Source organism: Cuculus canorus, chromosome 5 (assembly GCF_017976375.1).
Source record: "Cuculus canorus isolate bCucCan1 chromosome 5, bCucCan1.pri, whole genome shotgun sequence".
Classification (NCBI taxonomy): domain Eukaryota; kingdom Metazoa; phylum Chordata; class Aves; order Cuculiformes; family Cuculidae; genus Cuculus; species Cuculus canorus.
This window is the reverse complement of record NC_071405.1, coordinates 56106144-56128156: the sequence shown is the minus strand read 5'-3', so window position 1 is coordinate 56128156 and position 22013 is coordinate 56106144. Positions and strand designations below refer to the sequence as shown.

The window sequence follows — 22013 nt, the reverse complement described above, 5'->3', positions numbered from 1 at the left end:
TGCAGGACTGTACTGTTACCCATTTTCACAGTTAAACTACGCTTTACAGCTGAGGGAGAAATAGGGCATATGAATAACATTTTCCTTTCTGTTTAGCGGATGAGCAACCAACTCACCCTCCTTCCTTTTCTTCCTCTTTAATCTTCACCTTGTCTTCTGTTGGGACCTGGACCAAACTGATATTTTTGGAAATTTTATGGATTGAAACTGTTCTACCCAATTTCAATAATTATCAGTCATTTTTGACTGTGGGCAGACTTGCTTGGCAGGAGAAGGCAAATGGGGAGATTCCAGGGGACTCATTTCCTGTGCAGGTGTTTTGGCTTGGTAGACAACTGATAGTAACAGCCATGCCTGTTGGGAAGGCTAGGAATCTTTCTTTACACAGGCTCAACCTTTCCTTAGTTCTTTCCTCAGGCGTAGCATGAGTGGGAAGGGAGTAGGTGCTTTTGGGTTTTGTGAAGTTTCCCTTTCTAGGTGCTTTGCAGATATCTTAGTTATCATAATAAGCCTGTTGCATTACTCGTCATCAGCTTCCCTAGCTTAGTGGAAGTTTTTTTTCTTAGTCATTAGTACCTTACTGAGGAATGACATACAAAAATAGCAACCCTGTTCCTTAATTTTATTACCTTCCCAATAAGATGAATATGCCAAATGAGTTTTATTGCTATTTGGCCTGGAATAAGACTTTCTGGAATCTGCAGCCTTGGCCAACCAACTGTTCAAAATTTCTTTTATGGAAGGGGAAAAAAAAAAAAGAGAGAAGGAAAAAAAATTGTGAATCTTTGAGCCCCTGCGACAGGGAAAGACATTGTTGTGCCTGGCTGATTGCTGTCAAGTATTTGCTGGGAACACAGCCTTGACCTTTCATAGTTTTTTCTGTTGTACGAGGACAACAACAAGGGGCAAAAAGAGGCTCTGAGCTTGTTTTATGATACAGCTCCACACAGCTACTAAAGGCCTGATAGGCCCCAAGGATCAAAGATAAATAGATAAGTTATGTGGAAGGAAGACTGAGAGGCGCTAAACGATGGTAAGGGCTAAAATGCATTAGAGGAGGAGATACTAATGTTTAGGAAAGAACTAATGGAGAGTACTCTAATGGTGCAGTAAGTTTGATGGATCTTTCTTAAGAAGCCATGAATTTGTGAGGTTGTAGTTGACGTTTGCTCTGGTTTCTGTTCACAGGAACTTTTAAATTGAGAAATAAATAGCAGCTTACCCCTTCTCCAGCTTTCCCTTATCCTGATCATGGGTGCATGCAGCCAGTCAACTAGTCTGTGTATTTGTTCTCCCGCTCAGTACCATGGCCTCCAGATTTCTGCTGGGCATAAGGTCACTTTGGGTCCAAGCCAAGAGCTAGTTGGGAACCTTTTTTTATGTTGTACTTTCAGTTGTAAACTGCCGGTCAGATGAAACAAAAACTTGTCATGGAAATGTTTCATTTGTTGGAAAGGTTTTTCTGGTCTAGATTGGATGTGGAAGGGTTGGAGGGGAGACAAGAAAAGTCAGTTTCCCCTTGATATACGTCAGTGGGTGTCCTGGTTGGGTATTCAGCAGTATAAGGACTAAAAAGAAGTGGGTCATCATTCCAGGTGAGTGTGCTTCCTGTTAGGCAAACGGAACACTTGTAAAAAAACTTAATGCAAACTTTGCAAGATTTGGGATGCTGAGAAAAAGAAATGTTAAGGCTTCTGCAATTTTGTCAGTATTTTGCTTTTAGGTTGGTGAGGTATTTTTGGTTTTGTGGGTTTTTTTTTTCAGCCAATTCCATCCAAACATGGAAATAATGTTGCTAGAAGGAAGTACAGGGCGTAGATTAATAAGTACTGTTATACACTTCTTGGGCACTAGATAGTCTTAAGTAAGATTTATGTGGGGGGATTCAGCTGGGATATCCATAAGAACAAACCTGAATCTGATCTCTTCCCAGCTTAGGATGAAATCTTTGAGATACATAGTTCTGTTTCCCCCTCCTCAGTAGACTATTGATGCCTGTGGTAACCTAATGTGTGATGCTGCCAGCTAGTGGCTCTTCAGTGAGGAAAACTGTCCAGTCTGTCAGCATCCCTTCTGCTTTTCAATCGTTACAATGACCCAGAAAGTTGCTGGGAAATCTGCTGTGTCTGGCCTTTTTGCACAGCTCTTGCCCCTCTGCTTAAACCAGATGTGTTTCTGTCAGGGGTAACTCGGATTGAAAAATGCCATCCTGGATCTCAGAATGGAGTAGCCACGAAGAGCCAGCCTTTGAGGGCTCGCAGAAGCCTGCAAATGGTTTCTTACACTGGGACATAACAGGTGGTGAGGACTTGTAGCTCAGTGTGCCAGAACAGTCTTTGCCATTATTTGATCTAGGATTTGTCTGTTAAAGGAATCGTGGAAGGAAAACAGATCAATTCACAGCCCATTAAAAGTTAGCATTCATCAGTGCAGTATGCGAAGCCTGAGTTAAAGAGGGGAACCATCTGTGATCAAAAAACGAATTTATCTCTATGCGTTACTCAAAAGGCAGGGTCCTTGAGATGAGATAGACGCACACTGTAAAGCTTTGCTGGGAAGTTACTGGCCCCAAGATTAATCGGAGTTCAGTGATCCTGGAGAGGAGGATTGGAGATCTAAGTAAGGCTTTATACTGGTTGTGCTTGCTGTAAAATGTTGGAATTGAGTTTTACCTCTATATTCTTCCAAATTCAGAAGACAAAGTCAGCATTTTGTGCATGCCCAAAGAGGATCTAAGGGATTAAGTGGTGAAATGTCCCTCTGCCAGCTGACGGGAAGTTTCCTTCTGCCAGTTTAGATCCCGTGATTGCACTGCCATCCAAGAGCTTGTCAGATGGTAGGTGTTGGGCGTTCTTCACAGGACGCAAGGACTTCTGGGGTGGAACCCGGACACTGTGCCAACAGCCAGCTACAAAGAGTGCAATGCAGAAACAGGATCAAAATGTCTTAATTAAAAATGAAGGTGGGGAGAGACAGGTGGTGTAGTTAAACAGCACATCACTTTCTACTTGAGCTGAGCAAATACTACAGAAAGAAGGAAAAATAATTATAGAATCATAAAGTGTTTGGGTTTGAAGGGTCCTTTAAAAGGGCATCTAGTCCAATCCCCCTACAGTGAGCAGGGACATCTTCAAGTAGGTCATGTTGCTCAGAGCCCCATCCAACCTGACCCTGAATGTTTTCAGGAGTGGGGCATCTGCCACTTTCCTGGGCAACCTGTTCCAGTGTTTCACCACCCTCACTGTAAAACATTTCTTCCTTGTATATAGTCTGAATCTCCCTTCTTTTAGTTTAAAGCTATTACCCCTTGTCCTATCACAGGCCCTGTTAAAAAGTATGTCCTCTTCTTTTTTATAAGCCCCCTTTAAATACTGAAAGGCTGCTGTAAGTCTCCCTGGACCCTTCTCTTCTCCAGGCTGAACTATCCCAGTTCTCTTGGCCTGTCCTCACAGAAGCGATGTTTCATCCCTCTGATAATTTTTGGGGCCCTCCTCTGGGCCCATTCCAACAGGTCCGTGCATTTCCTGTGCTGAGGGCTTCAGAGTCTGATGCAGTACCCCAGATAAGGTCTCACTAGAGTGACATACAGAGGCAGAATCACCTTCCTTGACCTGCTGGCCATGCTTCTTTTGATGCAGCCCAGGGTATGGTTATCCTTCTGGGCTGTCAGCGCACATTTCTGGCTCATGTCCAGCTTTTCATCCACCGATATCCCCAAGTCCTTCTCCGTAGGGATGCTGTCAATCCCTTCATCCCACAGCCTGTATTGATAGCGGAGTTGCCCTGACTCACGTGCATGACCTTGCACTTGGCCTGTTGAACCTTGTGAGGTTCACCTGAGCCCACCTTTGAAGCTTGCCCAGGTTCTTCTGGATGTCATCTCATCCCTCAGGCATGTCAACCACCAGCTTGGTGTCATCTGCAAACTTGCTGAGGGTGTACTCAATCTCACTGTCATTAATGAAGATAAACAGTACCAGTCCCAATATGGACCCCTGAGGGACACCACTTATCATTGATCTCCGTCTGGATGTTGAGCCATTGACCACTACTCTCTGGATGTGACTATCCAACAAATTCCTCATGCACCGAGCAGTCCACCTATGGAATCCATATCTCTCCAGTTCAGAGAGAAGGATGTCGTGGGGGACCATGTCAGAGACCTTAGAGAAGTCTAGATGGATGACATCAGTAGTTCTTCCCCTGTCCACTGCTGTAGTAACTCCATCATAGAAGACCACTAGATTGCTCAGGCAGGACTTGCTGTTGGTGAAGCCGTGCTGGCTGTCTTGAATCACCTCCCTGTCCTCCATGTGCTTTAGCATAGCTTATAGGAGGATCTGTTCAATGATCTTCCCAGGCACGGAGGTGAGGCTGACCGGTTGGTAGTTTCTAGTCCAAAGTTTCTAGGGAGCTCCTTTCTACCCTTTTTAAAAATGAGTGCAGTGTTACCCTTTTCCGATCACCAGGGCCTTCACCTGACTGCCATGACTTTTCAAACATAATTAACAGTGGCTTGGCAACCGCGTCAGCCAATTCCTGTAGGATTTGGTATGCATCTTGTCAGGTCCCATGGAGTTATGTATGTTCAGGTTCCTCAGGTGGTCAAGACCTGATCTTCTCTTACAGTGGGAGGGACTTTGTTCCCCCACTCCTTGTCTTGGGGTCCATCCGTTTAAGAGGTGTGGAAAGAGAGGTTGCCAGTGAATGGACAATCTAAACTGCAGACTTAATTCAGTGATGTTTGGGACCCTTACTGGTATCTGCAGAAGTGACTGATTCTCTGTGTGCTTGGGAGGCTTCTGGGAATGAGGATGCTCTATATATCACTGCCTCTGGACAAATGATAGTAGAAAGCTGTCAGCAGTCTGAGAGGCTATGAGAAAACTAACCAGGTAATGACAATTAATAGAAGGAAATTAAGAGTACATCCAATTACAATTTGATCGGAATGTAAACAAGCTCCACTGGTTCAGGGCTTGTGTTTGTCTGTCTTGTTCAGACATCCCCCTTTGGAGCTCAATTTAGATGCTGTAGTTTGTCACCTTGAATCGTGAGGAAAGTTACTGACGTACTAACAGTATGAATTAGGACATCAGTGTTCTGTTGAGGACAAAAGATAGCACTTGTCGTAGCACGTACTGTGTCCCAACCATCAAAGGCAAGAGCTTTACTCAGTAAGCCTGAGGAATAATTTCTACTGATAATAAGCTGCCAAGATTTTCTTGAGGCTTTTCCTTTTGAAAGACACCTGTCCTAATCTAGCATGGCTAGAATTGATACTCAAAACAGTGTAGTTGTGAGGCTGAGCAAATACTCTGCAATGTATACCTTTGGGTATTACAGGGTAACATCCTATCATTCACGAAGTTTCATTTTGAAACTTTGGATGTTACCCAGTAATACCCAAAGGCTTCCGAGGTATATGTTAGTACATCGCTGTCACTATCTACCATAGTCCTTTCTCTCTTTCATTTCAACATTACGCATGGTGAAGTGTTGTTCTGGAGCGGTTCTGTCTTCTGTAGGTATCCATGTATGGCCCTGTGTTTATATTGAAGGCAGCCAGCTGAAGATAATTCTTTCTGCCTTTGGAGTGACAAGCGATGAACTTCAGGGTAGTTTCCCAGCATGGATGTACGAGGCCAGACTGACAGAAAGCAGAGCCCTACCAAGCTGCTGGGATGTTGTGCTCTGCTCAGCCTGGAGCATCCCTGCCTTTTGTATCAACTTACCTGGAACTCTGCCCCTTTCCAAAGGCAAATAGGCCTCATTCACAACAATGCACAGTGACCTTAGTTGCATTGAGTTTAAAAGGTGGGTTTTTTCGGATACCTTCTCCCTTAACCCAGGCAGCTGGCTGGTGCTGGGCTGTGTGCAGTGGCTCGTAAAGGCCCTGAGTTTTTTATTGTCAGACCCCTGAGAGAGTCCAAATTAGCTCTGAAGGAATCTACCTCTTGGCAATGGAGCTCTGTTTTTTATACATAGGCACAGAAATAAGTGAACAACAATGGTTCCTCTGATCTCTTCAGGGCAGATGGCCAATATGAAGTTGCTGTTATGGGGCCTTGGAGTAACTTACTGTGTTTATACAGTTTCTCTTATTAATGATCTCTAAAGTCAACAGGTTGTGCTTTGCAATCAATTTCAGACTCGGCCACTGCCACCTTTCTTCAACCCTTTCTTTTCCTTCCCAGTGGTTCCACTTCTGTCCCGCAGTCCAGTTCTCCATCCCTTGGGGCTTCCCCAGTCTCACTCCTGCTGTCTGAGCTTCTGCTCATCTTGTTCTTGCACAGAGCTAAGTTGTCTTTAGTTGTGGGTGTGCAAAATACTTACTGTGGAAAACAAGCTGTGCAGTCAGGTCAGATGCATGCACAAATCAAAGATAAGTTTTTAGGCTTGGCCATAGTGGAGGGTGGTAACGGGCTTACTGCTTCTGGCTAGGGACAGAATTTCCTGTTTCCAGCTAAATCCCACACCTAAAGCAGACTGAGCAGCAGGAAATGTAACATGCTTTTGAGAGTTCCTGTAATCCCTGAGCTGTCTGTATCCAGCACATGGTAGGAACAGGTTTACTGTTGAGGTGAGAGCCCTTGCCCTGAGCTCCATCTGGTGTAGGGTGCGTGAGCCTGTGTCTCATGGCAGAGTCACAGCTCTGCAGTCTGTTCATGCCCTTCTGCCAGGTATGAGTTCAGGTTGTTGATTTTAGGCACCTGTGTGATTGTTTGGTCCAAGCTAAAGATTTTGTAACTTGGGCTATCTATGTTGCTTACACCTTCTCTTTTCTGCCTGCCCCCTGTCTACATGTTATATTGCTTGCTGTTGGCAAAAACTGTTTTGGGAAATGTCACGGCACTACTTGCATCCTTTCTTTCTTCTTCCTCCTTCTGCAGTTTAGTTTAGCCATCTAATTGTTGCCTCTTGCCCACACCAAACAGCTGGATTTCATGACGTTCAGATAATACAACACCAGGTATTTAACATCTCATCTGAAGTACATCAGTCTGACTCTTGCATGTGAAGCCTCAGAAGCACTGGCAGGACTTGCTGTGTGCATGCTCAGAGGAGCTCCTTTGAACCTGCCCTCTGGCAGCAGGCAGTGGGGAGGCTCGTTTTTCATGCCACATCATTTATTGCCTTTAACACAGTTCTTGGATTTTACAGGTAGCCTGACCAGTTTCCCCAATGGAAAGAGACAAGGCCTGAATCCTTTCAGTGAGTATCCTGTCTCTTTTTCCCCCATGATAACCTTATGTCCCAAAACTTTTTCTTCTCTGCTCTCCTGTGTTCACGAATAGCAATACAGAAACAGCTTGAAGCCAAAGTTGTTCATAAGAGGTGTGAATATAACAATGTGCAGCTGCGATGCATCATCAAAGTCCAGCACGGTGTCTTCAGCAGGGACAGACAGTACATTGCTAAGGAATTAAAATAGGATGCTGCAGCTGTGGGGTGAATGCTCACCTACCCTATTCTCCCTGCTTCTAGCAAGTAATGATTTAGGTGTTTTGCTGTGTTGACGTTGCATTACTCCATGGACAACTTTCTGCGAAGATTCTTCTCTGTCCCAGTGAATGTCTGCTCTCCTCTGTGTTTTGTGGCAGCAAATCACACCCTTTCATCAGACACGAAGAAGAACTTCTACTTTTTTGGGTGCTTTTAATTTTGGATTGTGGAAAAATATTGAGCAGTGCTCCCCTAACTGTCTTTCCCCACCACTTGTTGTTCCATAGCCCTCCAACACACATCTTCTTAGACTTCTTTCCATGTTGAAAGACTTGAGCTATGCATTTCCTTAATGGCAGAAGTCTTCCTTTATCTCTTGCTATCCTCCTTACCTTTCTGGGTACCTTATCTTATATTACTGTGTTGTCCTTTTAAGATGGGCTGAACAGAGGACTGAAGATAAAGATCAGCTAAGCCTTATACATTGAGGTAGTGATGTTTCCTGGCACGTCCTCAGTTTTGATCATCTATTTGATTTTTGTGTGCTGCTAAAAGCTGAGCCGAGGCATTCCAAGAATTATGTACTGCAGTTTCAACCTCTATCCCAGTCACTCAGAGAGCTCAGTGTAGAACAGGTCATCCCTGCTCACACACTGCATTGCATGTGTAAACACTGAAATCAATCTGCTCTTTTCATGAGCTGGTCATTGAGCTCTGAGAGTGCCGTTTGCAGAGCTGTGCAGTCAATTTCAAATGACTGTCCAGAATAATTTTGCATTTTACAATATTCACCCCCTGTGACAGGGCATGTCGATTAACACCGACCGCAGTAAAGTACGTCTGGTAATCTTTCTCTTTTCTGAAAATCATTCTTCTACCTTTTCTTTACTGTGTTTTCACCTGTAAGTAATCCGCAAAGCTGTCACTCTGATTCCGTAAGAGTTTAGATTCTTTAAGAACCTTTGGGGGGCTTAACAAGAGCTTCCTGAAGAGGTAGGTGTGAGGATATGCATATCTGAGATGCCAGACAGCACCCTTGCACCATCCACAGGGACACTAATAGCTTAGGAGGGTCCTGGGACCACTGGCTCTAAGTGTGCTGTATACCTACGGCAGGTTCAGTAGCTTGGTAAGCTTCAGAGCTTCTGGTGCAAGCAGGTCTCTAAGAACTGTTGAGCTGGGAGATCACTGCGTTTTGCTGTTGCGGAGGTGCGGAGAGGTGGCTTGGCCTCTCTCTGCATTTCTGCCTCCTTCAAGGCCTGCTTGCCTGCTAGGGGAGGAGGCAGCTGGCTGCAGCTCACAGGGGAGATTGTGGCAGGGCAGCCTGGCAGCAGCAGCTTCTCCATCAGCCACGGCAGGCGGAAGAGCAAAGGGAGACGTGTCGGACCAGTTGTTTGCCCAGACTGCATGCCCATTTCCAAGGAAGGGGAGGGAGAGGAAAGTGGTGGTTTATGTTTAAAAATACGTCAGTCCCTAGGGCTCTGTGTGACTCATTCAACACTTTTCAGCAAGGCTGTCTCATTAGTCCCTGGTTGTTTTCAGCCTCACAGTTTACTCTGGGATCTCAGCCTTATGGGGCCGCGGCTGCAGTAGAGGCTGTACTGTATCTTTATCTGTCAGGTGCTCTTTTGGTTTTAGTTTGCCTTTTTTTCCTCACTTTCCTTGCTTCTGTTTTGTGTTTTTTCCTCTTTGCCCTTTGACTTTTTAGTAGGTCGCCTGGTGTAGCAACGGAAGACAGGAAGGGAAGGAAGGAGCCGACCCAAAGGGAAGAAAAATTCAGCGACAGATGGACAGACACCTTGCTGCTTGTGAGCAAGCAGGCAGCATCAGCAACATCCGACGTAGCTGAAGTGGCACCCAGAATGTTTGCACTTTTTAATAATTGGTTTGGGTTTGTTTTTAATTGCTTTTTAATGCCAATACTAATACTTTGGAGAGTGGGAGGAAGCAGGATCATGACTTTTTGAAATTGGAACAGCTACTGATGACATAAAATTGAGTTCGCTGGGACTCAAAGAGAAATTTTATTTACTGTATATAAATATATATGTAAATTGTACAGTTGTCTTGTACAGGGGTTGGAGTCACTGTTCTGTTCCTCCCTTTGCTTTTGAAGGCTGTTAGGGTTAGAGGGACACTTTGCATTTAATGGATTAGAGTAATGCATTCATTTCTGCCACCAAATCATCATCCAGTTGCAAAACTTAACACCTCCATGCAAAAAGGAGCAAATATAGCAGCATGACTTGTGCTTGCAGATGTGCACAGAGTGCCAATTGCATCTTGGGAGCAGCTAAACCCCTCGTTTTCTTACTGTAAAGCCTTGTACAGCTCACAGGCAATTGGTCTTTTGAGAGAGCACGGATTTCACCTAAGAATTGGTGCACTGCAAAGCTGCTTAAAGTAGGGATAGAGGAGGGTTGTATTAAGGACATACAAAAGTAGTTTCTGTGCTTGTTGCAAGCTGGACAGAAATGAATTGCAAATGCATTACCGTTCAGGCTCAGAAGACATGGTTAGCAAAGATGTGCTACGCATCGGATCTAATGCTGTAGGAAGAATGTGGGAGCCATAGGCCTAGTAGCGTCAGCAGAGTGAAGTCTTGCATCTTCCTCTCTGAGAAAGTGTCTATCTGTGTGTTGTACAGCAATAAAAATTTTGAGAAGCCTGCTAAAAGCAGCATCAGCCTGCCTGTTGCTTTGCTGAAGAGCAAAGAGCGCATTTGTCAGTGCAGAAAGACATGGTCATGCTGCTGTTCCCAAAGAGTCTGATTTACTTGTATTTCAACACTACAGCTTGGGCCATTCTCACTGGTAAAGGACTGTCTGCAATGACTGTTCTTGTCTTTGGTGGTCATGAATGCCAAGCTTCTCTCTTGCACCATGGTGTGTCTGCCTAGATCAGACTATCCTCTTCACCAGGTCCACTGTTATCAGTACCTCCTGTGTTATCACACTCCAGTGTCACGTTGCAGTAACAGTGAAGGCTTGGATTGAGGAGCCTGGTCCCTTGGAGGCTGCACGGGCTGTTTCAACTACCAGTAGTTTTTTTCAGAGCTGTTTCTTAATCTCAGATGCAGTTGTAAAGTCAGCACTAGGGCAGGGAATCCTAGGTTTGGGCAGTGTGATGGGGCACACACTGGTTTGCTTTGTGCATTTCCAACCACTGGCAGTAGGAGATGGTCTAAGCAGCCTTCCACTTCAGACCTGGTGATCCTAGTGCCTCCCATCTCTGGATGAAGAACCTGTAGTTAAGCCATGATGGCATGCCACGCTAGTACGAGATCATACCAACAACTGCTTGTTACAGCATTGTGTTACTATAGAGACTCGGCTTGTCCCTTTAGGCTTTGTTGCTTTGGTAAAGGGTGTTGCAACACAGCCTCTTCACTGCGTGGCATGTCATCATGACGATAACATGAGATAAACACATCACAGCAGCAGTGTCCTCATACAGTAAATTAGTGCCTTGTTGACAAAATGGAAAGCTTAAAAAAAAAATCTTTCTGTAAATAACTGTTTATAAGTAGTAATAACTCTTCCTCTGGGAAATAGATTGGAGTTTAATTAATTTGGCATGGTTGAAAACACCTCCGGTAATCTCTGATACACATCACACCACCATAATATAAAGAAGTTGTCTCTAGCAAGAGCAGACCTTGCTGCTGGATCTTCATGGCTTCTCACATACAATGTATGTGCTTTTTTGGCCTGCAAGCTCCCACTTTCTTGATTGCTCTTTTTAAATGCCTGGGGCACACCTTTTGTGTGTTGGTATGTTTTGGTTTAGTGTATAGTTACAAATGTCCCTGTCACTCATTAATGCTATTGTAGGAGTAAAGAATGAATCCAACTGTATATATATAAAAAAAAACCTCTTTTTTTTTTTTTTTAATATGCTAGTTCTAGTAATTAAAAGCTCTGACTGCTTGTGGTATTTTGTTTTGTTAATGTATAGATGCATCCAGCAAAAGCAGCCACTTGGATGCCTATAGGAGTTCTGTCAGCTAGCCCCTGGGAATAGGCAAGATTGCAGGGGGAATTCAGAGCTGCTAAAAGTCACTGCATCCTTTCCTTCTGGAAATGTCAGTAAACCAGGCAGCCGGCGCTCCTGCCTATCACACAAATCCTTCTGCAGACCTCCTTTTTCTCATCCTTGTGTCCTTTCCTCTGTAAAAGACCTGCATTTACATGTAGTTTGCAATTAAAACTTGGGTCAGTTCTTCAAGGAAGCCAAACAAGGGATGGCAGTTGATGTTATCTTTGGTATTGGTGGGTATTCATATTGCTATGCTAGAGCTGACTTTATGGATAGATTGCAGTCCAGGCATCATGTTGCTTTCCCTTTTATGTTCATGAGACAATTCCAAGTCCCCTCATTGGGACGTGCTGGGTTTTCACGGGCAACTCTTGTGTTCTGGTATGTAAGACCCAACCAGCATGATTGCATAATGTCTGGGTAGAGTTTGGGTTACTGGTTCTGGACCTCTATGTTAGAAGATCATGCAGACAGTATTGGTCCTGATTTGTAAAGCCCATCCTGAGTTGTCCAAACATCTGAAGACAGCAGTGCCTCAACTCCCCTCTTCCCTTATCGCTTTTATTGCTAGATAAATGGCCAGTCCACCTGACTGCTGGGCCAAATGTGTCATCATTTGGCAGTGGTAAGCATGTTCTCTCTGCCTTGCATCAGTAGCATCCTGCTGAAGCTGGGGCGTGAAGACTGTTAGCATTGTGCTTGGAAGCAGACCCTGGGCGCATCTCTCCTCATCTCTCAAGTCCTCATAGGCCTCTCCAGGTCTGCTTGAATGATGTCTGAAAACAGATGGGACAGAGAAGAGAACCAGGGCTCCACAGTACAAGTCATCTGCGCTACCTCCCAGAAGCAAAAATCTTTCCTTTTGTGCATGGATGTAGTGTGTTGGAGGGAACTGCATTATGGTGGGATTCATCCGTGTGAAGGCACAGCTTTCTGTGGCCTGAGTTTCTACTGAACTTACCTTGCCCAGCGCACTTCTGCCTATGGCGTTGTTTGTTAGGCTGAAAGGCATCTGTTTGATTTTGGTTTTGTAATAAAATAGATAACTTTTGCTCCAGTGTCTTGTGGTGGTTTCTTGTTGCATCTTGATTTCCAGAACTACTCTCTTCCACGTAATGTTCTGTTACCTGCGTAGAACTAATGGAGAAGGAAGGGGACTTCCGTGCTCCCAGAGTCAAGTGTCAGGCTTTGGTTGGGATCTGAGGTATTTGAATGTTTCTCTGTACCTGCCTATAATCCCCCAGGTTGAATTGAATCATGGCCCAGAGTCATTCTCTGTGGTTTGATGGTAGCTGCCTGAATCTGCCAAGGCTGCTTCAAAAGGCTGTGAAGCTTCAGCAGGAGAGTAGTTGAAGATGAGAAGATGAGACCTGCAGCCAAGTGGGATCTCATACCACAGTCTCCCTAAACTAGGGATAGAAGACAGGCATTACACCTCATGTCTTCTCATCCCTGCTTACCTTGGGAACCTTCATACTTTACTTTTGCAAGTCAGACTTGACTACACAAGAGCCTGAAATACTGCCTTCTAGGTGTTGTCCAAAACCTTTTAATCCTCAGAGGTGACAAGTAGCAAGCTATGCTGGGAAGCGGCCACTACTGTAAAATACGCTGTTTCCTAGGCTACAGGGGGTGCTGTTGATCAGAGACTGCAGCACCAGGTCTATGAAAGATGAGGCCACACACCATTCCCATCAGGATATGTGACCAGTTTCTTCATCATTATGTCATTTCACTTGATCACATGTAAATCTCTTGCAAATAATAAGGAGCCAACTCATTTGTTGCACATCAAAGGGAGACACTTGCAGTCCCAAAGGGAAGTTTTTCTGCTCGTATATTAGTCACAGCCTGACTTATTTGTAGATGGAAGAGAGGGGCTCTGTGAAGACTGCTAGTTTTAGATGCAAATTCAACGATGAAAGGAGAAAATGTAGGGATGAGTGGCAGACAGTGTGGATTTGTCAAGAATAAAATGGCAAACCAAGCTAATTTCCTTTTATTACCAAGGTAACATGTTTGGGGGCTAAGGGAGGTGCAATAATTGTTATGTTTGGAGTTCTGCAAGACTTAAATGAAAACAGGAGAAAATATTAAAAATAAAAAGCACTTCTTTGGCTATGCTTCCTGTTTCTGGGGTCAACATGAGGGACTGTGAGGGGTCTTTCTTTACCCTTTCCTGGTGGTGCAGTCATTCTGTAAGCAAGTCAACAGAACTACAAAGAGCTTGTTTCTGTCTTTGCTTCCAACAGTGATGTTGCCAGAAGACTTTTCCTCCTCCCCTGCCTCTTTCCCCCTTATCTTTGACATAACTAACAAAATCCACATGCAGAATGCTGACCTTGTGACTCCTCAGCAGCCAGCCTTGCAAGCCATTTCAAGCAAAATAACTTGGCAACCCTCCAAAAGCTGATATTAAATTGGACAGCAGGATCTGAAGAAGTGGAGCTCCTTAGTTTGGAAAACACCTTGAAAACAAAGTGAGTTAAAAAAGCCACCGCCTCGGGAACTAGAAGTACAACAGCAAGTATATTCTATGCAGTGTTTGCCAGAAACGCTGATGCTGCCTTCTTTCGGAAGCAATGATGCTTTCTGCCGTTCTGTATCCAAGGGTCTGCTTACTGATTTCAATGGCTGGTTTTGTTTTTCAGAAGTGCCTTGCCTGGGCACACCAGGAGGTGTCTAGCTTGCTTTCAGAAAACAACACAAGCTCTGTGCTACGTGTTGCAGCACGAACCTGTATCTCCACCTCCCACAAAAGCATGAATAAAGATATATTCTACCTTACGTTCTTTCGGCGCATTGGGACTGGGCTGAGGGTCTTCTGGCTTTCAGCCCAGGAAGGGAGGTCATAGCCTCACTGCTTAGCCAGTCGGCATCCCCTTGAGGACAAGGCAATGGTGGTGGGTGGCTCTCTGCGCCCTGCCTAAGCTAGACCTACATGTGCTGCAGACAGAGGGGTGCATGTTGAGTGATGAGGGACAGCAGCAGAAGTTTGTGGCTCCTGGAGCTTGAGGTTGCCTCCTCTCTTGTGCCAGCAGGAATGTCAGGCTCAGCTCTCCTGCATGCAATTCACAACTAGGTGGCCCTAGTTTGGAGCTCAGACTAACTCCTCAGTGCAAGATCTGGGAGTCTGGAGTGCAGGTGAGTTCAGCGCACCTTACTAAAAGAAGCAAATTCAATCCCACTAGAAAACAGATCCTTATTCATTGCTTTTTTGGTAGGAACGTAGGACTCAGAACTGTGTGTGACCTTCTTCCTCAGTTTGGTGAAATGAGTTCTTCTGTAGTGTCTCAGTGCTGTGCTTCAAGTGATAAAAACTGCAGATTTTGAATGTCCATTAACAGAACAGCTCTGGCTTTACACAGTACAAAGTAACATTGCTATCTCCCTCTGTCATGATTTTGGCTGGGACCACTCAAGTAATCCCTGCTGACTTCAACATATCAGAAAAGAGTTGACACAGCATTTGGCTGAAGAGATGGAACTATTTCTGAAGTGACTTGGATGTTCCTGCTATGAGCTGGCAGATTATAACAGGCAAATCTATGTGAAGGTGGCTGAAGTTGGATCTGTTCATCTGCAGCCTTATGCAAATGTGAATTTTTACATCTCTTGAGCTGATTGTTTCAAGCATTCAGATGTTAGCTGCAAGCTTTTTTTACTTGAAATGTAGTTGAATGCCAGACCTTTGCGAAATTAGTTAATATAGAGTACTTCTAAGGAATTGTAGACCTAATATAGAATCGTAGAATCATAGAATCATAGAATAATACAATCATACAATCACTTGGCTGGAAAGGACCCACTGGATCATCGAGTCCAACCATTCCTATCAATACCTAAACCATGCCCCTCAGCATATATATCCTAATATCTGTCTGAAATCTTACAAGAGCAACCTACTCTCCAGTTATTCTCTATTCCCCTAGATAGATCTATAAATTTGTAAAAAAAAAAAAAAAAAAAAAAGTGGCTGGAATGGGTTTGTTGCTGTTTTATTGAGGACAAATCGCATCAAACTAATTTGATTCCATTCTTTGACAGGATAACTGGCCTCATGGCTAGGGGGTCAGCACTAGATGTGATATGTCTTGACTTTGGTAAGGCTTCTGGCACTCTCCCAGAAGACATTCTCGTAAGTGAGCTGAGGAAACAGCACCTATTTAGACTCACAATACATTGAATTCAGTGTCAAAGTCAGAGAGCTTTCTGGGGAAGTCTTTCCAGTGGCTGTCCAGGGTCCAGGTCTACTGAGGCTTTCCATCAGCATCTTTAGGAAACTGCTTTACTATACAATCTCCTGGTGACATCCAGCTGAGAGGAGCAGTGAGTACCAATGAAAGGTAGGACTAGAATGTTTGATAAATTGCAAAAGAGTCCAAGTCAACAGGATGACTGTTGACTGCTTTCAGCAGAGGAGCATGTGATGACCTGCAGTGAAACAGCCGGCATGAATGTGCAAACACAAAGTAAGACCCAGCAGGCAGCAATCCAGCAGAAACAACTGCTGAGAAGGTAGAAGAGGAGAAAGTGGAGAACTTGAAAGGGCTTTACCACATACAGAATGCTCTTACGGCAAGGAGAGTAATCGGGTGTTTTCCATGCCTTTGTGAATAAAACAAGAAGGAAAAAAACAGCAGAGCCAGAAAGAGCGCACATTCGGGTTTGCTGTTATTTTTATACCTAAGATGCTACTGAAGAAGAGGAGGCAATGGGTCTCTACTGGTAGCTTTTTTAAGAGCTTATTGGACAGCCATGGTGTTGGTATACACGTGCCCTGCACACTATGCCTTAGTGCAAAGGAGGTGCCCAGGGGACCTTCTGAGAGCACTGTTGAAGATTTTCTGTTGAGGTTTATTTTTCTTATGTCTTTTCCATGCACCCAAGTTGTAGGCGAATAATCCTCACAAAATGAGACCACGGTTTCTGTAATGCAAGCTTATTTTCTGAGACAACAGAGACATCTTCCTGGGACGGAATTTATAACTTCACTTTTTACACCATCTAGTTTTGCTTGGATGGTTTATTTCTTTAATTCATCTACATTTCTTACCAGTTTCAAAGTGCTTCCTAGACCTATGTTATTTTTTATGCCATTCTTCAAAGCAGGCCAGTTTCTGAGTGCACGCCCAACAGTGAGTACCAGGTAGGTCACAATTTTTCCTTGAGCCACAGCTCCCACTGAACTTGCCACATATCTGGCAATAACAGTGATACTACCTGGGATGTTGGTGAGTGCTCACATTTAGGTGTAATAGGAACATCTGATGAGTTGATTGATTTCACATCGTGCCTGCAGGTTCCATGTCTAACCAGAGATTACCACTTGAGGCCAAGCATGGGGGAAGGGCTGGGTTTCCCAGTTTGTCGTGCAGAGAGACCAAGGATTTCTGCTGCTGGCGGCAGGGGCAAAAGTGAGCGACTCCCTGACTCCCTGCTGGGATGCCATGTGGGCCTGGGGTGCCGGTCTCCTTCCACCACCGCATGCTGCCAGGCAAAGCACAGATCCCCATGGGTGAAGGGAAGGCAGCTGTGTATGTTTCTGGGCAGGTGAATCTACTCATGGTGTTAATTTATATATCTTAAATAGCTTATTTAAATATTGGGAGGTTCTTAATTGTTTCCTCTTGTAGAGGCAAGCTGGGAGCCCTGTCTTCTCTGCTGGGTGCCACGTGGCACTGGCACATATAGTTCCATTATTAACAAGCTGGCTGCTACTGGCACAGTCACACAGACGACAATAGTTATTAAAGCATTTTTTTTTCCATGTAATACTCCAAACGTTATTCTTGGTGACAAGTACTTTTCAGCCTGTGGCCAGGGCTGGTCAGGGCTCGGCAACTGCCGCTCCTGTTCCTGCAGGCTGGCTCCTACACTAAGGTCAGGGCTGCAAACACTCCCTGGCAGAATTAATATAAAATAAGCTTTTGTCTGTTTTTTGGGGTTTTTTTGGTTGTTTTTTTTTTTTTTTTCAAAGCAATTTCAGGTGAATGATATGAGGAATGACCTGCCATCAGCTAGCACCAAAGTGCAGCTGAGGATGGGTTGAAAATTCCTGGCTTTGAATGATGACATGTTCAAGTGTGACCTGATCTCCTGGATACCCTCTTGTTACAATCTGTATCTGTCCTACTGTGCTATCAAGAACTAAATGATGGTCGTTCCTCAAAAGTCTTGTTACCAACCTTTTACCTTAACAGGTGTAACAGTACTGTGTGTCCTCCAAAATGCTTTCTCAAAGCAAAGTGCTTATATTGATGGAGACGTGCAGGCAGGCATGTCTTCTCCTGGCACCGCAGCAGTGGGCCAGGGTAATTGAAACCTGAGGTGGCATCAATTGCATGCTGATGGGGGCTTCTCCTTGCAGATCCTGCTGAAGTGAGGTCATGTTGCTGCTTTGAGATGGAGGGTGGTGGTGTGGTCCTCCCGTACAAGGGACAAGTGGCTTACGAATCAGTCCAGCAGCCCCAGCCATGGAATCAGAGGAAATGTGCATCACAGAATATTTTTGTGTTTAATTTGTGCTTGTCCAGAAAAGCTTTGCTTGCACCAACACCACAGTAATTGCTCAGTGGTTCTAACAAACACTTCATTCTCACTGTACCATACAGCAGCCTATTCCTGATGCCTGCATGCTCCTGTCACTCAGCCCAGTGGGGCGGCGGCCTTTTAGTGGCTGGGCCAGTGGGCTTTGCTGAGCCCCTCGGGAGTGATGTGCAGCACTTCACCAAACTCACCTTTCCTACATTGCAGATGCCCTGCTTGGGGGTCCTTCCACCAGGGTTATGGGCTGCACCAGCAGTGGAAAATGCAGTCAGTGGTGATGCTGGGCGAGGAGGTAGCATGATACCAGGGCATGATTCCTGGCCAGATTGAGAGGGATGGGCAAGTGATGCCTCTTTGCAAAACTGAGTTTTACCCAAAGGCTGATTTTTGACTGGCATCTATGTGGTGCAGCATCACCTGGACGGCAAAACCTGTGGGGTGCTGTCAGTTTCTCTCCATGGCAGCAGAGCAGGAAGGCAGCCAGAGGTACTGCTGGGCTTGCACCATGTGTGTGGCCCTTTTAGACTACTGTCCCCATGCCATGGCAGGTGCCAGGGACAAAGCAGCTCCTTTGATCACTTCCGCTTTCCCCTCCTGATGTCAAGGCATATTATTTATCTTCAACCACAGCAGCGAAGGTGGCTTGGTGAGCAGAGGGGGTGGAGGGGAGAGAGATGCTGAAAGGTAAGCACGTGCCTGTTGTTGCAGGCTGCCACGGGAAGTTGACGGGAGAATGAAGGTGGAAGGAGCAATGACAACATAAACACCATCTCCTCTCTGCCCGCCAGCCAGGGAAAGCGCAGTGGGGTCTTCTCAGCAGTACTGACCTGGAGGGTTGGGGAGCAAACTGGCTAGAGCCAGTGTGACCAAGTCTAGGCACCTGCCCAAGGGAATACAAGAGCAAACGGATAGCTAGACCTAAATAAAACATGAAAGCCTCAGCAAAAAAACACCTAAAAATCCCCAAAGGCACCAAACTTACTTTTTTCTTAGCTTGCATTTTTTTAATGAAGTAAAAAATAAAAATAAAAGAAAGAAACACTCCACAGATGTTGTTGGCCTGGCGCAGATCACCCGTGTGCATGGGGGGCATCAAGGTCCCCATGCAGCTGGTACTCACGGCAGCCAGTCTTACCCCCACGCCCCCTCCCCGAGGTCAGCTGAAGAAGGAAGCAGATGAAAAGCACATGGTGGATACAGCACAAGCAACAGAACAGCACAGCAGCTCCCCACGCTGGGCTTTACCCAGGAGTGGATGAGCTGGCACAGGTAAAATAAGAGCTCAACAGACCAAATTAAAAACAGCAATGATAACAAATCCCCCCTTGGGAGCTGCACTTTAAACCCCCACCCCCCCCCCAGAAAGCATTTGGAGGAGCTCTTGTAATTTTTCTTTCAGCATCACATGTGTACTCTGGGGTCCCCAGCTGGCAAGCAGTGGTGGTGGTGGCCGGTGGTGGCAGCAGCTGCTCTTGGTGGCTGTTGGCGCGGCCAGAAGGACCAACAAGCTCAGTGGAGCCCGGCCTCAGAGTTTCTTGCTTGTCTTTTTCAGGCCCTTTCCCAAAGGAATGATGAAGGGACTTTAAGGAGGCAGGTCAGATGCTTGCTAGTTTCAAACCCAATGGCTTTCACCCTCAGTGGGCTCCCAACAACACTTCTGCTGCTCCTCTGAGAAGTTTCCTTCTTCTCTGCCTTATGTGTATACGCATTTATATAGAGATATAGATATCTGATAAACATTTTGTATGAAAATAAATACTTCATCTGTGTATTACAGACCACCATCCCTCTCATCTAGTCACCTACTATAATGTTACATCTCTTTTTTTTGTCCGTGACAACCTTGTTCCCATTGCTTTTTTCCTAACCTGCGGCCACCTCTTCCCTGCCTCCTGGGGCAGCAGAAACCACTGCAGCAGACAGAGCTGTACGTTTTTGCAACCCCTCTCTAACTCGCAACCTCCTGAGGTTTGGCTCATTACAGGGAACTTCATAAAGAAGATGTTTCCCTTTACAGCACCTGTTTCTTGATAGACGAAATTAGCTTCTTCTTGAAAACACTTTAAAAATAATAAGTTTTTAACATCCACTTCCAAGGGCTCTCAATTAAGAAATATGTTTCTAGATAACAGTGTTTATATAGATATAGGTATGGTTTTTATTTATTTTTATTAACCCAACATTTCAATTTGCAGCCATTGATGTAATTCATGACATACTCTCGTGGTGGGTTGGTTTTTTTTTTTTTTTTCCTTAAAAAGAAATCCACTTCAAATTAAAAGGACACCTTTTTGTCTCTCTGGTGTTCCTAAAAGGTACTCAAGATGCTACAGGAGTCCTGATGCGGGTGGCAGGATTTAAGCCCGTATCTTCCAATGGCCAAAGACCATCAGCAAGACGCAGGCACTGTGAAAACTGGGGTAGCAAATGAGTGAAAGGGGAGCCACGCCACAGATTGCAGTCAGATGGCGCTGGGAACATACGGGTATGCTATCCAGGTTTACCTGAATTAATTTCAGCCTCCAAGCAGGAGGACCATGCAGCAAATCCACCACCACCACCACGCCAAGGAGCCAGTACTGCTTTCTGTGGCACCCCCCCTTTGCTCCCTGCAAAGGGCTGGCTATTCCTAGGTAGCCATTTATTTCTTTATCACTTGTAAATTAACATAATTTTCTTTCCCTGCAATACCACAAGCTCAAAGTTAATTATACAAAGAGAAATGTCATAGTCAAAATATACATGATACTTATTATATTAGAGGGTTGGGGTTTGGGTCCCCCCTCCCTCCTTTTTTTCTTAGCCCAGGCAGGTGATTGAGATGCTACATGCTCCAGCCTTTTGTCACTGAGTGTGTGTGTGTGTATCTGTGTGTCTGTGTTTGTATTAAAAATATATCAGTCTTGTGATGTTCTTAAAAAAGAAAGAGATGGAAGGCGGCAAGGGAGGAAACGAGTAATAGTGAAAAAGTTCTTTGACTGTGTCACAGTCTTTTGTGGCTTCAAAAAATACATATGTTCAATTCCAGCACTGACGGCAGCTTGAAGCTTTAGAGTAGATTTTAACCATTTTTTCTGGTTTAGTAGTAAAAAAGAAAAAAATAAAATAACCAAGCAGCGTGCCCCACCCCCAAACTAAAAAGCAACAAGCAAATGAAAGGAAAAAAAAAGAAAAAAAAAAAATTCCTGATCAGCCTTCTGCAATTCCTAACCAGTACAAATAAGAAAATATCTCCTTACATTGGAGGGGTGCTTGGGAGGAAAGCAGACAAGCCCCTACGTGAGAGGTGGCCTTTGGAGATGACTGAAACTTCTTAATCTCATTAAATGGGGTCAGTGGCTGGGTTTATTGTTTTATTTCAACACTTGCCATTGTTGCTTTCTTTTCTTTTTTTTATCTTTTTGGGTGGGTTTTGTTTGTTTTTCACTCTGTGATGACTTTGCCCTTTTTGGCACCCAGCCATTGGACAGTCAGGGCAGCGGCGGCCCTCAGCGAACAGCTGTCCCCTATGGTGAAACCATGCTTCCAGGACTGGTGTCCAGTGAGGTAATAGGGGAGGGGGTCCCTCTCCCTGGCGGCACCTTCCCTTCACCGCCTAAAACCCCTTGATGTAGCAATAGGCCTCCAGGGTGGCAAAAAGGATGTACAGCAGCCAGAGGCTGACGAAGAGCAACGTCGTGGCCAGTTTGCACCCCCGGGGGCCACCCAGCTCCCCGCCGAGGTGGGGTCGCCGACGGTAGAGGAGGACGCTGATACAGATGAAGGCGAAGATGGTGAAGAGGGTGACGGAGAAGGCCAGAGTGCCTGCCGACACCTGGAACTCCTGCCCCTGTGACGCCCAGTAGATCGCTGCCACTGACCATGCCAGCCCGATGCCCAGGAAGACATTGACTGCATTGCTGCCTGTGACATTGCTGATAGAGGCGTCAGCGTACACATCCTGGATGGCTGCAGCTTTGCTGGCAAATGTGTCTGGGGTT

The 22013-nt window shown here is 45.2% G+C and overlaps 2 protein-coding genes across 13 annotated transcripts in view; one reads left to right on the top strand and one right to left on the bottom strand.

Annotated features, from left to right (window-relative positions):
* SMOC1 (SPARC related modular calcium binding 1) overlaps nt 1-12526 on the top strand; it is a 131490-nt gene extending 118964 nt beyond the window's left edge. The window contains exons 12-13 of one of the 5 annotated variants that reach the window (XM_054068665.1): nt 7165-7215; nt 9158-12526. In XM_054068665.1, the coding sequence (XP_053924640.1) occupies nt 7165-7215; nt 9158-9171 (65 nt within the window). In that variant the 3' untranslated portion in view covers nt 9172-12526. Of the gene's footprint in view, nt 1-7164; nt 7216-9154 lie in introns of all 5 variants that reach the window. The other 4 variants (XM_054068664.1, XM_054068666.1, XM_054068668.1 and 1 more) reach the window with 4 other exon arrangements.
* A 6852-nt stretch (nt 12527-19378) lies between these two features.
* Nucleotides 19379-22013, bottom strand: part of SLC8A3 (solute carrier family 8 member A3) — a 125059-nt gene continuing 122424 nt past the window's right edge. For all 8 annotated transcript variants that reach the window (XM_054068451.1, XM_054068454.1, XM_054068452.1 and 5 more), the window contains one exon: nt 19379-22005. In XM_054068451.1, coding sequence (XP_053924426.1) covers nt 21629-22005 — 377 coding nt within the window. In that variant the 3' untranslated portion in view covers nt 19379-21628. The remainder of the gene's footprint in view (nt 22006-22013) is intronic.